An 18236-nucleotide genomic window follows, 5' to 3' on the forward strand; every position below is an offset into this window, starting at 1 on the left:
ATGTACTACGATTATGAGCTTGCCTCAAAAGTGAATGACAGCTGTGGTGGTGCATGCTGGGTCTCAAACAGGTTCTGTGATCTGTACTTCCATTCAGCCTGCTCTGGTCTCTCTACTTGGCTTGCAGTCACTGGCCTATGTTCAGCTACAATATTAGTGGTGTGCTGCTTGACACAGTTATTTCTAATAGATATCTAGCCATAACACTGCAAATTGACATGAAATGGAATGAGCACACAAGGTCAATTGTAGGGAGGGTAAATGGTTGACTTCATTTATTGGGAGAAGTCTAGGAAAGTGTAGTTCATCTACAAAGGAGACTGTGCACAAAATACTTGTGTGACCCACTCTTGAGTACTGCTCAAATGTTTGGGATCCCCACCCAATTGGATCAAAGGAAGATACTGAAGCAATTCAGAGGATTGCTGCTAGATTTGTTACCAGTAGGTTTTATCAGCTTGCGAGTAATACGGAAATGCTCTGTGAAATCAAATAGGGATCTCTGGAGCGAAGAAGACATTCATTTTGTGAAACACTAATGAGAAAGTTTAGAGAACTGGCATTTGCGGAAGACTAGAGGACACTGTTATTTCCACCAAAATACATCCGTGTATGGACTCTCGGGATAAAACAGTATTCATACAGAAGCATACAGGAATTCCATTTGCAAATGGTACAGGAAAGTAAAAGAATGAAAGTGGCAGAGGGTACCCTCCACCATACACCATTTGGTGGTTTGCAGAATGTGTGTGTAAATCTAGATGTAAAATTTGTGAAATATTATGATAACCTACATCATCAGTCACTACAGTGTTACATGCACTATACAAATGGTAGGTAAACAACTTGTCATCTGCTTACGTCTTAACCTCAGCGTAGTCATAAACAACATTTCAGCAATCACATCATTTAGGGCAAACCTATAGATAGCTAGCAAAGTGATGAGTACATCAACACAAATATTAGTTGGTATAACAGATGCAGACACATAGGCCGATAGGTATACTACTCACCTTTGAATGCATTAGTTGAGGTATTGTAAGTGAAAGGATCTATTGCTGTGTTCTGATTTTACCATTCCAAGAGATCAGTCAGCATTAAAGTCATGAATATGCAAAAACTGTTGAAACTTTGGCATACAAATTAGTTTTGGCAACATATACTAACACAAACACAGTTTGATATTTTCCTGAGCAAAGTGGCCTGAAAAGATATCTCTAAACCCCTGTAGTGGAAATGTTATCAATAAGTAGATGACTGCATAAACACACTCATGTGGTACTCACATAACGTTGCAATGCCAAGTGATGGTGGTGGCGGTGTTGTCTTCAGTCCATAGACTAGTGTGATACAGCTCCCTATAGCAGTCTATCCTGAGCAAGCCTCTTCATCTATCCATAACTATTGTAACCCTCATCCAACTGATCCCTTATTTTAGTCTAGTTGTGAAATTCCTGTAGCACCATATTTCAAGAGCTTCCATTATCTTCTTGTCTGAACTGCTGAGGTTCTGCAGGTTTTTACCATGTCAAAAACCATTTGCATATAGTGTTGTGGTCCTCTTTTATAGTTGACACAGGGCCACTGCTTGAATGCTGCTATCTTATTGCAGTATGTCCAATTTGGCACACAGAGTAATAACTTCTGTGGCCTTTTACTGGAGACTGTTCTCTCTGGAAGATGAAAAAGATCAGGAAGTGGTCACTTGAGTGTAGACTCTGTTATACAGAGCCAGCAAGAGGTAAGGAACAGACTGAAAGTTCAGTAACGGAGAAAGATCCCATGTAGCGCTAATGTGTTTCACTCCCCTTCTATTAAGGAAGCATATACACTCCTGGAAATTGAAATAAGAACACCGTGAATTCATTGTCCCAGGAAGGGGAAACTTTATTGACACAGTCCTGGGGTCAGATACATCACATGATCACACTGACAGAACCACAGGCACATAGACACAGGCAACAGAGCATGCACAATGTCGGCACTAGTACAGTGTATATCCACCTTTCGCAGCAATGCAGGCTGCTATTCTCCCATGGAGACGATCATAGAGATGCTGGATGTAGTCCTGTGGAACGGCTTGCCAAGCCATTTCCACCTGGCGCCTCAGTTGGACCAGCGTTCGTGCTGGACGTGCAGACCGCGTGAGACGACGCTTCATCCAGTCCCAAACATGCTCAATGGGGGACAGATCCGGAGATCTTGCTGGCCAGGGTAGTTGACTTACACCTTCTAGAGCACGTTGGGTGGCACGGGATACATGCGGACGTGCATTGTCCTGTTGGAACAGCAAGTTCCCTTGCTGGTCTAGGAATGGTAGAACGATGGGTTCGATGACGGTTTGGATGTACCGTGCACTATTCAGTGTCCCCTCGATGATCACCAGTGGTGTACGGCCAATGTAGGAGATCGCTCCCCACACCATGATGCCGGGTGTTGGCCCTGTGTGCCTCGGTCGTATGCAGTCCTGATTGTGGCGCTCACCTGCACGGCGCCAAACACGCATACGACCATCATTGGCACCAAGGCAGAAGCGACTCTCATCGCTGAAGATGACACGTCTCCATTCGTCCCTCCATTCACGCCTGTCGCGACACCACTGGAGGCGGGCTGCGCGATGTTGGGGCGTGAGCGGAAGACGGCCTAACGGTGTGCGGGACCGTAGCCCAGCTTCATGGAGACGGTTGCGAATGGTCCTCGCCGATACCCCAGGAGCAACAGTGTCCCTAATTTGCTGGGAAGTGGCGGTGCAGTCCCCTACGGCACTGCGTAGGATCCTACGGTCTTGGCGTGCATCCATGCGTCGCTGCGGTCCGGTCCCAGGTCGACGGGCACGTGCACCTTCCGCCGACCACTGGCGACAACGTCGATGTACTGTGGAGACCTCACACCCCACGTGTTGAGCAATTCGGCGGTACGTCCACCCGGCCTCCCGCATGCCCACTATACGCCCTTGCTCAAAGTCCGTCAACTGCACATACGGTTCACGTCCACGCTGTCGCGGCATGCTACCAGTGTTAAAGACTGCGATGGAGCTCCGTATGCCACGGCAAATTGGCTGACACTGACGGCGGCGGTGCACAAATGCTGCGCAGCTAGCGCCATTCGACGGCCAACACCGCGGTTCCTGGTGTGTCCGCTGTGCCGTGCGTGTGATCATTGCTTGTACAGCCCTCTCGCAGTGTCCAGAGCAAGTATGGTGGGTCTGACACACCGGTGTCAATGTGTTCTTTTTTCCATTTCCAGGAGTGTATATTTTCGCAGTAAGAGAGTAATATCTTCGTTACTGGGAAAGTAGAGTTTGAGACCCAAAATCATTTCATCTTTTCACTTTGCTCACTCAGGTCATCCTTTCTGTGATCATCAAAACCCATTAGCACAGGTACAATAAACAGTTAAAATGTGTCTCCTGATGATACAAGTTTAGTAGACTTGTCTTTTTTCCATGTGTGTACTAAATCCATCATTGTTGCATGCTGATGTATGTATGCATCTAATAGTAAGGTATGTCTTTGCCCTTGTCTCTCTGTCTCAGTAGTCTTAATGGAGTCATTAGCACTTACTACTTACTGGTGCCACTTTGGCACTACCGAGAGAGACATTAGCAATTACGTTGTTGCAAACAGACTCTCAATTAAAATCTTTCATATTAGCATCATGACCTCACTCTGTGTTGAGATCATACCGGTAACCTAGCATGCTGATTACTTGCTTTCTAAGCCAAACAGTAGGTTAAATATCTTAGACTGCATGGCTTTAAATGTTTCTTGGCTCTGAATAATAAACTCACCTCATAACTTTTATTTCTTAGTCCTTTCCTTGTTCCACAAATACTAGGCAGTCCCAACTGCAGAGCAGATGGTTTTTGGGAATCCTGATGCCCATTTGCAATGGGGAAAAAGCAGATACTGAATCATGTGCAGTTTTTCCTACATTTACCTTATATAATGTAAAGTTTACACAGAATATTTTTGTGCCAGTACTATGCATATCTGAAGTCCCAAATTCGATTAGATTCATAAAATTGCATTTTTAAGTGAATAAAATATGCTTGGGAACTGTGGGTTTGATGAAGGGAACTATTAATAATGGTTTTAACTTGGTCACTGCAAACCTTTACAAAAATATTGTAACACTATGAGAAATGCATGCTTTAATATAAATGCAGATGGCAGCCAAGCCTGCAGATGGTGGTGCTGCTGTATCTGAACATGAGTGGCACCTATACAATGCCCTCAATATGTTGCAAGTGTCAATCATGCTCACAAGTGTTCTGTGTAGTTGTGAGTGCATTACGTTGGAGCTAAGTGAACCTGAATGTGGGCAAATTGTTAGTGATGCTTCTGTAACCAAAGTAGCTGAAGCGTTTGGTGTTTCAAGAGGAACCGAATCTATGATTTATACCACATATAGGGAAAGCAGAAAATCATTATCCACTAAGCTGAATTGGAGATGAAAGTGTGTTTTAAGTAATCATGATAGATGGGCATTGAAAAGGATTTTGACAAAAAATAAGAGGATGACAAGCTGCAAAAGTTACTGCAGAACTGAATGTCACACTTGTGAATCCTGTCAGCACCAAAACAACGTGAAGGGAGCTCTGTATGATGAGAATCATAATGAGAGCTGGAATTCCAAAATCACACATCAGTGATGCAAATACTGGTAACAATACCAGAGAAGAAAAGTTGCTACTCACCATATAGCAGAGATGCTGAGTCACGATAGGCACAACAAAAAGAGTCACACAAATATAGCTTTTGGCCATTAAGGCCTTTGTCAGCAGTAGACACGCGCGCGCGCCCACACACACACACACACACACACACACACACACACACACACACACACACACGTGCACGCAAACGCAACTTGCACGCACTTCTGTGGTTTCAGTTCTCTGAGACTGCAGATGTGCATGTGCGCGCATGTGTCTACTGCTGAAAATGGCTTTAATGGCCAAAAGGTATAATTGTGTGAATCTTTTTGTTGTGCCTATCGTGACTCAGCATCTCCGCTATACGGTGAGTAACAACTTTCCTTCTCTGGTATTGTTACAGTCTTTCCTGGATTTTCCATTGTTTGAAATACTGGTAACAAGAAAACATGGCGATGGAGCCATGAAACCTGGACTGTGGAGCGAATGAAGAAAGTCATATGGTCAGATAAGTCTTGTTTCACAATGTCTCCAACTTCTGGCTGAGTTTACATCTGATTTACACTATCCCAAGCTTATGATTCAGACTGCTTGCTGCCAAGAAACATGGTGGGGATTTAGTGATTATTTGGGCAGCTACATAGCGGTATTCCATGGGCCCTGTGGTTACTCTGCAATATTGCATCACTGCCAAGGACTGTCTGACAATTTTGGCTGATCATTTCCATACCATAGTACAATGCTCATTCCCCAATTGATGATGCAATGTTCCAAGATGACAGTGTGCCCTTTCACACAACTCACATTATATAGGACTGGTTTAATGAGTAAACGATGAATTGTCTCATCTCACCCGGCCACTGCAGTCACCAGATCTCAATGTTACTGAGCCTTTCTGGTCTACTTTGAAGAGATGGGTGCACGATTGCCATCCACCTCCATCATTGTTACCTGAACTGTGCACTATTGTGCAGGAAGAATGGTACAAAATTGCCCTGAAAACCATACAAGACATGTATTTATGAAGTCTGAGATGACTGAAAGCTGTTTGGAATGCCAACGGTTTTCTTACACTGTACGAGGTGCATTCAAGTTCTAAGGCCTCCGATTTTTTTTCTCCGGACTGGAAAGAGATAGAAACATGCGCATTGTTTTAAAATGAGGCCATGTTCATTGTTAATATGTCCCAGATATGACAGCACCATACGGCAGATGGAATTTTACCGCCAGCGGCGAGAATGAGAACTGTTTTAAATACTTAAAATGACGACGTGTTCCTTACTTGAACAGCGTGCAATCATTCGTTTTCTGAATTTGCGTGGCGTGAAACCAATTGAAATTCATCGACAGTTGAAGGAGACATGTGGTGATGGAGTTATGGATGTGTCGAAAGTGCGTTCGTGGGTGCGACAGTTTAATGAAGGCAGAACATCGTGTGACAACAAACTGAAACAACCTCGGGCTCGCACAAGCCGGTCTGACGACATGATCGAGAAAGTGGAGAGAATTGTTTTGGGAGATCGCCGAATGACTGTTGAACAGATCGCCTCCAGAGTTGGCATTTCTGTGGGTTCTGTGCACACAGTCCTGCATGACGACCTGAAAATGCGAAAAGTGTCATCCAGGTGGGTGCCATGAATGCTGACGGACGACCACATGGCTGCCCATGTGGCATGTTGCCAAGCAATGTTGACACGCAACGACAGCATGAATGGGACTTTCTTTTTGTTGGTTGTGACAATTGATGAGATGTGGATGCCATTTTTCAATCCAGAAACAAAGCGCCAGTCAGCTCAATGGAAGCACACAGATTCACCGCCACCAAAAAAATTTCGGGTAACCGCCAGTGCTGAAAAAATGATGGTGTCCATGTTCTGGGACAGCGAGGGCGTAATCCTTACCCATCATGTTCCAAAGGGCACTGCGGTAACAGGTGCATCCTACGAAAATGTTTTGAAGAACAAATTCCTTCCTGCACTGCAACAAAAAACGTCCGGGAAGGGCTGCGCGTGTGCTGTTTCACCAAGACAATGCACCCGCACATCGAGCTAACGTTACGCAACAGTTTCTTCGTGATAACAACTTTGAAGTGATTCCTCATGCTCCCTACTCACCTGACCTGGCTCCTAGTGACTTTTGGCTTTTTCCAACAATGAAAGACACTCTCCGTGGCCGCACATTCACCAGCTGTGCTGCTATTGCCTCAGCGATTTTACAGTGGTCAAAACAGACTCCTAAAGAAGCCTTCACCGCTGCCATGGAATCGTGGCGTCAGCGTTGTGAAAAATGTGTACGTCTGCAGGGCGATTATGTCAAGAAGTAACGCCAGTTTCATCGATTTCGGGTGAGTAGTTAATTAGAAAAAAAATTGGAGGCCTTAGAACTTGAATGCACCTCGTATTAGCTGTGGTACTGTGTTGTCTTTACGATGTTTCCATATTTTTGTCCACTCCCTGTAGATTGGTACAACATACAAGTAATTGTTTTAAACGTAATTTTTGTCATTTTGCTTGAGATGATATCAGTGAATATTCAGATGCTTCTGATGTCTGGGCAAGTTGAACAGTCTCATAGGTCATTTTGTTATTCTTCTTCACCAATAAATAAGTTGTGGTTTAAATCTTTTAAATTCCTCAGTTATACACTTAGACAATTAAATAACTGAAATAAAACTGAGACTCACAGATTCTCTCACAACAACAAAATATTTATTATGATGCTTTGTTCTGTGTCACTGAAGTACAATAAAAACAACAACATAAAAATTCAATGTTAAATAAACAGTTAATGATGAGAAACGTTTATTTCTCACAATGTAAGAACACAAATTCATATTACACCTTTTATTTAATATACTATACACAAACAAATATAACAGAGACATTGACATACGCAACTGACATCAGGCATGTCCCTGAAGAAATACTGGTTCTTTTATCACAGGTATAATGTGATCTAGGCCATAGTTTTCTTTAGGAAATCTTTGTTCCTTCATCTTCATTTGTCATCTTAATGGAATTACTTATGGCATATGAAAATATCTTTTCATCTGTATAATGCATTATGGCAAGAAAAATTTCAAGTAGCATACTCATCTCACATACATCAATCAATCCTATTTCTAATCACACAATCCTTTTAACAAATTATTGTCAGCCAGATAATTGAATAAGCAACAGTTATAATTATTATTATGCAGAATATATGGGAAATAGACTACAAAGAAAGAAATCCAGTCTGAGCATTAGCATCACACAAAGACAAGCACTGTGATCACATGAAGATGATTAATGTCCATCCACTTCTTGAGATTCATCTAACAGTTCTGTAAACTGAAAATAAATATAAGACTACTGACACAACTGCACCTAGGCAGTGCCCCTGACACACAAAAATTGCAAATGAAATGCAGAAAGAGATAGAAAAACATAAATGTAATGACTTACACACAGTATATCAGATAACGAAAACAATAAAACACTAACTGAAACCACATGCAGAGCACATAAAGATTGTGCTCATAGCAGAATATTCAGAATCATCTTCTGATTAAGTAGATTCATCCAATTGTGAGTAGAGTAACTATGCATCTTGGCAGTTCTTGGATAATGAGAAATGTCTAAAAACATGTATGAGGTTAGATTAAAAAGAAGTTAAATAATGTCCACATATGTACTGCAACTCATCTTCAGCAGATGCATATCTACCTTGCTACATGAAAGCACTAAATGTATCTCGTATCCCCTGTTTTACCTGAACAAGACACAGCAACAACATTGGAACTCCGGACAAGTAAACTATTGAAGAGATGTGGGAAAATTAGTTGATTGTTGTGGAAGAATGGACCAAACCACACAGAACATCCTTCAGGAATTAAAAAAATTGAAAGGTTAAGCAAACTACTGCTTAAAAGCAAAGCTGAGTGAGTTATGGGGCACCTGACATAAGTAATGAGCATATCTGTATATTGTACAAGCATTTAAATAGCACACCATTTTTAACAGATGGATTCCCTGGTTATACAGATGGAATACAAATATTGAAATGAGTAAAAGTAACAGCCCACCATTTGAATGAAGGATTGTGTGGTAGATATGCACATAAACGTAGAATATAAGTACTGGAAATATTGCTAAGCTTTCGACCATGTAGCTGTGTGTGTGTGTGTGTGTGTGTGTGTGTGTGTGAGTTTTTCTGGCTAGGGAAAAGGGGCGGACGGCGGTGTGAGCACATCTGCTTATCAACTGCTCAACTATTTGGGGCATTGTACCCTTTACTCCTTCCATTATTTGCTCAGTCACGTGTCACACAAACAATGGAGCTAATGACCACACTGTGTGTGTGTGTGTGTGTGTGTGTGTGTGTGTGTGTGTGTGTGAGTGAGTGAGTGAGAGAGAGAGAGAGAGAGAGAGAGAGAGAGAGAGAGAGAGAGCGAGCGGGGAGTGGGAGCAGGGTGGCGGCGGCGAGCGGGGCCTGTATGAAAAGTATGGAAGTACAAACACACAATTTTCCGACTTCTCGATGTAAGACTCAAGTAGATCATTTGTTGTTTAACAATGTCGTAACTAGATACTTCAACTTGTGTCAAGAGTAACTATTTCACTGCAAGATAAAATGGAAGAATGATCATGAAATATTTTGTCAAAAATATTAAAACTTCTAAAACATTAACAATATTTAAATAAACAAAAACATTCTTTAAAACAATTTCTTCAAGACAATAAAGTGTTCAACAATTGGATCACAGCATTAAGCATGTAAAAAAAATTGGAATGTATATATCTTACCCAGTACAAAAACCAGTAATGACAAAATAGTTTTCATGTCTTTTGAGATCAAAAACCCCAGAGATTACATTTACTGAAGTTAGAAAGAAAATAGTGTTTTACTGGTTTGGTCAAGGAAATTGCACACATTTTTAGAAACATAAATTTGTCATCAACTACTGACTAGAAAGTTCTGAAGTAGTCTCATCTGATGATTTTCTCGTGTTCAACTCAGACTGGAAAGAATGTATCTTGAAATGAAGGCGTGACTCCAGAGAATACCCAGTATAGTTCTTCCTACAAACATTAGAAGTCATTACCAAGAGAGTGGGCCACTCAGACTCACTTTTTGTGAGTAAAAAAGAAATTCATACACTTTTACATTGACAACTTTTGAAATGCATCTGACATATTCTGTAACTTACTTTGCATCTTCCAATAATTGGGCTGCTCTAGAGAGATCATTTTGACTCCTGTATAGTAGTGCCAGTTCAACCATAGCATACGGTATAAGATAAAGATCTTCTTTTATTTTTTTCTCCAATGAAAGCACAATATTTAGGGATTCCTCTGCTTGAAGTGGGGTATTCATCAGTCGCAAACATGTTCCTTTCAACAATAAAACTAATGCTTTGTTGTCTGCATGATATTCGCCTTCTTCTGAAATTGAAAATGCCACAGCAGTTAGCATCAGTATTTGTTCAACAGAGGTATCAGTATAAACACTGAAATCAGCTGTACAGGGTCATCTTTCATGAGCAACAAATAATACTCTACACGAACAATAAATTCAACTTTGTTTAATCACAGAGTACATTCAATGCAACAAAAACTGTCGTGTGATTGCATACTCTGTGTTTCATTACCTGTTAAGTTCTTATTTTTACCAACTGACTGTACATGGCATTTGCTATCTGTGAACATTTAATGTGTCATATATTTTTATAAAAAGACAGGTTGTGCAGTATAATATCTATGTTATGGTGACATTTACTGTTTTGTAACATATCAAAGCATAATTACAGTGAATACAAAAATAGGATACAGGATTACATTCTAAAAATACAAAATTCTTACAACCTTGTCACTTACAGAGTGAACATGAAATACTATTGACTGGAGGAGAGGATGGGTGGTGTAGTAGCAGGAGAAGGAAAGGGGGAGAGGGAGGAAAGGTAGTTATTGCAAAAGTATGGCCTCAATTATTGATCATATGGTATACCAGCAAATGCAATTACTTGTACTGAAAGTCAAAGGTGGCCTCACACTCAATCATATGAACACTGCCAAGAATGAAAGAATCTTGCATTGCCGTTCTGGCCGAGATTCTGACAGAATTTGTTTGGCATTATTTTCTTCTGAAATGTCAAGCATTTATCTTTAGTATGTATATCACAGTTATGAGTGAATGTGCAGTGTAGTGTTGTACTTGTAATTTTACAGATTAGCATTGAATGGAAGAATGAGAAAAGATTAAACCAACTGCTAACACAAACCCTATTCTTTATGGATAGCAGTAAATGGTCCATCAAGCATAACACTCTCATCCGAATGTGGCACACTGTCAATAATGTCATATGCTCTCACTACATAAAATCTTCTGAGAGGTTTGGCACCTACACTAGGATTTTGGTACACAGCCTTCTGATCACAAACTTCACACCTTCATCCCGTTAGGTTAAATATCAGTGACAAAATTTACTCCCCCACCAGCATTTGAACTGGCTACCTCTGATTCAAATTCTGTGGCACTACAATGCATTAGTGACCACAGCTACTGATGTGCACGATTTTACTTAAAACAGCAGTTATATGCTTATATTTTTATATCATGCTGAGTACCAACATACATTACAGGTTTTGCTCAATGTGACACACATCTTCATTCACTAAAATGTGGCCTATGGGTTATGACTAGGGCTCGGTGCAACGAAAAGTGTGCTTCTGCATGTGCAATTGCATAAGAAAATTATTGTGTCAGAAATTCTTCTTTTAGTGCATCTGGACTGGATTATGACACCTGAATCATCGGCACAGAAAACTATTTTTCATTTGCCAGTGAAAGATGACAGCTTGTTTGCATATATCAGGAGCAGGAGCAGATTCAAGATCAGATTCTGTGGAATACCAGTATTTATTTGTTCCTATTTAGCATTAAAACTGAGCTATCTGTGAATAAAATTGTAGGGTAACAATTACTTTGAGTACTCTGACAGACATAAGTTCAATATTTTTCCAAGCAGATGCACAAATGAATGTGTGAGGATTTGAAGTCAAATGCCCTAGACAGATCACAAAAGTATCTGTAGATGACAATCTGACATTTAAACATTTAATATTCATTGCCTGACACAAAAAGGAAATTCAGTCAATCAACAATCCCTTTTTATCATCCTTCAACAAAGACTTTAAACAAAAACCCTAAATCTCATCAAATGCTTAACAAAACACCCAAAGTAAAATTAATGGGTGAAGTGTTAGAACCATTTCTGATCCAAACCAGTGTTCAGCAGGGCGACAATCCATGTCCTCTTCTCTCCTCTCCCCTTTAATCAGGTTTTGAACAACGTCATCCAAGAGTGGGAAAAGAAAAACTATTGGATCCCTGTATCAACAGGAAGATCTAAAAAAAGACATCCAAATTTCTTTCCAATCTTTCACAGCTGATCTGGCAATATTAGCAGACTATGAGAAAACAGCAGTTAGAGAGATAGAAACTCTCATGTAATGTGTTGAAGGAAACAGTTTGCCTTGAAATATCCTTCCAAAAAACGAAGTAAATCTGCCTTCTCAAGACATTTCTACCATCGTGGCACCAGTTTCAATATGCCATGTTCATAGAGGTCCATCTGGTTGGAGTACAGCCATTTGCAGACTGTGGGTTTCACTTCTGCATCTGTCACAAAGTGTTGGCCGACCAGGAATTTCTTTATGGGACAATACTGATGAAAGTCCAACAGTTGCATGGTCCGGACCGTATGATGGATGCTGGAGCACCTCCCACCCAAATATGGTGATTTTCTCACGAATAAGACCACCAAAAAGGGGCAAATATTGTCAGGAAGAAGTTTGACACAGTCAGAATTAATGTTGAGGCATTTGTCACAGAGGGCATAACGAAATTTAACCAAAGTTTTAATGTATGCTGCAGCATTCACAGTGGTCCCATGTTCAGTACAGTCCACCAATAACACACCATGTATATCCCAGAACACTGTCACAAGCACTTTCCTATCAGACTGAGTCATTTTGAATTTTTTTCGTACTGAAGAATCAGCATATTTCCACTCCATAGAGGCCTGCTTGATTTTGGACGTGTAGCAGTAGGCCTGTGACTCATCACAAGTGGCGATTCCTTCCAGAAAGTCATGCCCTTCTGTGACATAATGCGTTAAGTGATCCAAGCTTGTCATCATTCGCTGGTCCTTATGGTTGCCTGTCAAGGTTTCAGGCACCAAGTGAGCACTAATTTTATGTAATTTCAATGTGACACGAACAATATCGTACACGTGATAAGGTTTGCAGTTGCACACATCGGTCATTCAAAATTGCTGACATTCTGTGAGGTTGCAGCTGTTAACTGCTACCCAGAGTGATGTGAATCACAAAGGGTCACACAAACCTCTTGGAAGAATGCACACAACCTGGAGACATTGCTACAGTCCACACAGTCATCCCCATACCTGCCACACATGTTCCTGTGAATTTCACTCAGTTTATGGCCTTTGGCCCACAAATGCTGAACAACACTTCATTGCTCTTCACAAGTCGATGACAGTAACATGCACTTCAAGTTTGTTTTTTGGTTCAGGCTTCTCTCGGTAGAGCAGCACGTGACAACAAAATACTATCTGTAGTGCAAACATGAAACTATCAAACAATATTGTCATGAAATTTCAACATTCTGGCTGCAATACCATGGGAAAAGCAAAATTGCTGTGCACTACTTTCCGATCTTCCCTCATATGTATAAAAAGCTACAAATACAAAATCTTACAGTGTTCAGAGGAGATTATATCTATATGATAGCTTTGATGCTAGTGATGTTCAGAGATGGCATTCAAACTGCTCTGTGAGGAATACTGTTTTGGAGACATTGCTGCCCATTTACATTAATGCACAACTGGCACCTGTATGCTAATGACTGTCTAGCACACTCAAAACAAGCAGGGGTTCACAAATAATGACTGCAGCTCTAGCCATATAGGTAACCAGTGCTTCCGGAGTATCTGGGTCTTGTAACCAAATGCTTCATCCCCCCCCCCCCCCAAATAAATAAATAAATAAATCTATGAGGCAGTATGCAACTTCTGCAAAAACAATGTTCATCACACAACAGTTTGTATGCCATCTCTGAACATCACTAGCAACAAAACCTTCTTGGACTCTTAGCATGGGAATAGTGTTTTTATCAGATAAAAAGGAGTGTGCACTGAGAAAACAGTAAAGGAAACCAAAGAAAAAATTTGAACAGGAGATAAAGTTCAGGGAAAAGAAATAAAAAATTTGAGGTTTGCCAATGACATTCTAATTCTGTCAGAGACAGCAAAGGACTTGGAAGAGCAGTTGATCAGAATGGCCAGTGTCTTGAAAGGAGGAAATAAGATGATGATCAACAAAAGCCACACAAAGATAATGGAATGTAGTCCAGTTAAATCAGGTGATGCTGAGGGAATTAGATTAGGAAATGAGACACTTGTAGTAGTAGTAGTAGTTGTTGTTGTTATTCAGACAGCATAATAACTGATGATGACCAAAGTAGGGAGGATATAAAATGTAGACTTCCAATGGCAGGAAAGGATTTCTGAAGAAGAGAAATTTTTTAAAATTGAATACAGATGTAAGTGTTAGGAAGTCTTTTCGAAAAGTATTTGTATGGAGTGTATCCATGTACGGAAGTGAAACATGGATGATAAATAGTTAGGCAAGAAGAGAATAGAAGCTTTTGAAATGTGATGACACAGAAGAACGCTGAAGATTAGATGGGTAGATCATGTGACTAACGAGGAGGTACTGAACAGAATTTGGGAGAAAAGAAATTTGTGGCAAAACCTGACAAGAAGAAGGGATTGGTTGATAGGACACATTCCGAGACATCAAGGGATAATCACTTTAGTACTGGAGGGAGGTGTGGAGGGGTGCAAACCACAGAGGAAGACCAAGAGATGACTACAGTAAGCAGATTCAGACACATGTAGGTTGCAGAAGTTATTCAGAGATGATGAGGCTTGCACAGCATGGAGTAGCATGGATAGCTGCACCAAACCACATTGAAGGCCACAAAAACTACACCTACAACAAACAGAGAGTTTCTTTTTGTCTCCTCTAAAGCTCTAAAATATTGTATAAATAGTCCTTTTTGCACCCTATACATCTTGGCTACATAATAACATATATAAATACCCATTCTTAATTTACAGTAGTATAGTCACTCCAGTCCTCATGGGTCCTTTCAGATGAAGGGGATGGAACTGTCCACAATAGCACTAGAGCAAAACGTTTTTGATAAGCTGTTGTTGCTCCCCTATTTCAACAGTGGCTGAAATTGTTGTTGCTTTTGCAGCTGTTGGTGCTCTGGCTGCCTCTGTTAATATTCCAAGTTTCAAAATGGACTGTTCCATAATGAAGGTGAATTCAACCTAATTTCAGTTTCACACAAATAACAATGCTGGTCAGTTCCCAAAACCTTATTGACAAACTGTTCTGAAATAAGAATCAGAAATTGGTTCTGTGAAATTTAAAATCAATGAATGCGGATGCTGTGAAAGGACACAGTTCAGTCAGTTCCACTATGACAATTGGCTTTGGCACTTTTGATGAGAAATGGCTCATACAAACACTGAGTAGGAAATAGTTTCCACAAATACAAAGCACATATGTGTAACCTTCTTGTCCAGTGATCTTTTTTATTTCAAAGTCCAAGAATACAATAATGACCGAATAATGAAATAGTTCCTGTTGAGGATAAACATTTGTGAGCAGATACAATTGTGTGCTAGACTGGGATTTGAGTCTAGGTCTGTACCTTTTGTGAGCAAAATACTACCCAGTGTACTTCCAAGCATGCCAGCTCAAAGATTCAACACTGGACTATCTAGTTCCATAATTGCCAAGCTTCACACAGAATTTCCTGCTAGACTAACAGAATAGTTCCTCCCAAAGAAAAGATACTGACAAGAGTCTAGAGGAATATACACATTCCCATCTCTGTAATCCAAAACACATCCAGAATGAGAAACTTGAGAGAAATTTAAACAACAGAAGGAATATTAGGGATTAATATGGTTCAAATGGCTCTGAGCACTATGGGACTTAACATCTATGGTCATTAGTCCCCTAGAACTTAGAACTACTTAAACCTGACTAACCTAAGGACATCACACACATCCATGCCCGAGGCAGGATTCGAACCTGCGACCGTAGCGGTCACGCGGTTCCAGACTGAAGCGCCTAGAACTGCACGGCCACACCGGCCGGCTAGGGATTAATATCCTGTTGATTATATTGTCATCAGGGATGCTGCACAAGTTCAGACTAGATAAGGATGGGGCAGGAAACTATGACTATGACTAAGAGTATGACTATTTCAAAAGGAACATCTAGCACCCATCTTATGTGATTTAATTATAAATAATTTAAATTTATAGAAACAAATGGAAATGGCAAACAGCTCCTCCTGAAAAACCATCCCGTGCCATGACTGCCATCTCACTGTGTTTCAAAAACTGCCAACAGACCTACTCAGTGTATAAAAAAACAGACTTAAAGAATTAATCTTGCTGAAAATGAATCTTTCATTCTGCAGCAGAATGTGCACCATTTTGAAACTTCCTCGTAAATTAAAATTTAATGCTGGACCAGGATGCATTACCAAACATCTTGTATTTCATTAAGAATGAACTTACTGACTGTATCCAAGCACAATTCATAACCTGTCATTACAGATTTACTTCTGCCAGTATACAGCAGCTATTTCCCAAAGGCTTGCTTGCTAAAAAACCTTATAAAACATAAGTAGCTTAAATCACTATCTATGCAACAGAAATTCTAGTATAAAAACTAAATAATTTATTGCAAAATAAATGTCACTATGATAACATTTCTTCAGATAGAACATTTGGGATATATGTAGTTGTGAGTCTTCTAATGTATGCAACTAGTAAACATGAAAACAGTCAAAAGGGTATGCAAGGTGACAAAATTGTGAATGACATGAGTGGCAAGTATTTCAATAATGCACTTATTTTGTTTTGCTGCATGCCTTATTCTAATACCTGGCCAACAGATTTTTATATCTTAAAATTATAAATAAATGTGGACCTAGCATTTACATACTAAAGCCATAAAATGCATTTGTAGAAATAAGGTTTAGATTTTGAATAATTTTATGAAGACTTTATAAAATTTTTGAACATGATACATAATGTTACAATTTTAATGGTTTGCCATTTTCAAGCATATATACTGAAAGTCATGGCACACATTACCAACACTACAGGAGGACAGCAGAAACAATAATTATCAATGAAAGAAAATACACATTTTGATTAAAGGTGCAGGAACTGGAAGGAAAATAAACACATATTCAATGAAGGTTTGTAAATGCTATATAGTATGAGGAAGCAGTAAGCAATGGTATCTAAATCTGAAAACCTTCCAGAAGAAAGGAAAAGTCACATAACATTTTAACAAATGTTATTAACTTACCACGTGTTGATTCCAACTTTCTGAGTACTTTTTCAACTCGTTTATACACTGAATCTAACATTTCCCATTTTTTCCCAATTTGTTTGAACAGGTTCCACACATACATTAGTTCATAACCTGGAAGAACCAAGCTTTTCCCTTGAGAAAAATAGCGTTCCGACTTTTTGACTGCAAACTTCTCCATTGGCAATGATTTTCCAGCTATCCTCTGCTTCCATTGAGGTGCATGCCTTTATTACAAATATAAAATGCCATGTAGTGCTTTAGTTTATCAAATTTTATGGCTATTCTGTAGCTTTTCCAATTATCATCTTTCAAATACAAGCACTATGAGTTAGAAATAGAAGGCACCATTGACATTCTTACCTCATAAGATATTCAATTTCAGTCTGTTCATCATCAGTGAGATCATCACCTAGCATACACAACATTGCAGCTTTTTGATAAGCGTAAATAGTTTTTGACCATCTACTTTCTTCAAACAATCGTCCAGCAAATTCGCTAGCTTCATGCCAGTTCTGTTTAACACTTAAAAAAATAAAAACACTGGTCATATATTTGAAAACTGAGAGATTGCTAAAAATGTTGTGTTATCTAAATGAGGATTACATATGAAATACATATATTAGTGTCTATCCTAATCTTGATCTCAAAAGTCTCACTTTTTGTACATACTAAAAAAACAATAAAAGTTTGTAAATTTAAGTTTGAGGTGTAAATTTCTATCATAAACTGAAACTTTTAGCACAGCAAACAGGGAAATTTCTGTTTCATTATCTCTCTTTCCAGCATAACTAATTTGAGCTTTTCCCCTTATGTTCTCTAAATATGTACTAAGGTACGTATTTACAGAACGCGGTCTAAATTTTAATTGTATTGGTAAAGCAAATTTTCTACTTTGATTGTGTATAGCCATATGCTGGACAAATGTTGTGAAACGGTTTCTCTTGTTTAATAAATTTACCAAATATGAAAAGTGCTTCACTTGGCATAGAATATTTAGTTCCAGGCTTCTGAGTGATGGTGGCAGTTTTTACCATTGGGGTGAAGATAGTGGCATGGTATAATGAAAACTAATCATTTACTTCAATGATTATGTAAAATAC

The 18236-nt window shown here is 39.6% G+C and overlaps 1 protein-coding gene across 6 annotated transcripts in view; it reads right to left on the bottom strand.

Moving 5' to 3' along the window:
- Positions 1-7441: 7441 nt before the first annotated feature.
- LOC124722711 (tetratricopeptide repeat protein 39B-like) overlaps positions 7442-18236 on the bottom strand; it is a 336578-nt gene continuing 325783 nt past the window's right edge. For all 6 annotated transcript variants that reach the window (XM_047247848.1, XM_047247847.1, XM_047247850.1 and 3 more), the window contains exons 12-15: positions 17497-17658; positions 17131-17360; positions 9849-10083; positions 7442-9720 (exon numbers count right to left, since the gene is read on the bottom strand). In XM_047247848.1, coding sequence (XP_047103804.1) covers positions 9600-9720; positions 9849-10083; positions 17131-17360; positions 17497-17658 — 748 coding nt within the window. In that variant the 3' untranslated portion in view covers positions 7442-9599. The remainder of the gene's footprint in view (positions 9721-9848; positions 10084-17130; positions 17361-17496; positions 17659-18236) is intronic.

The sequence above is a fragment of the Schistocerca piceifrons genome, chromosome X (genome assembly GCF_021461385.2).
Source record: "Schistocerca piceifrons isolate TAMUIC-IGC-003096 chromosome X, iqSchPice1.1, whole genome shotgun sequence".
Classification (NCBI taxonomy): Eukaryota; Metazoa; Arthropoda; class Insecta; order Orthoptera; family Acrididae; genus Schistocerca; species Schistocerca piceifrons.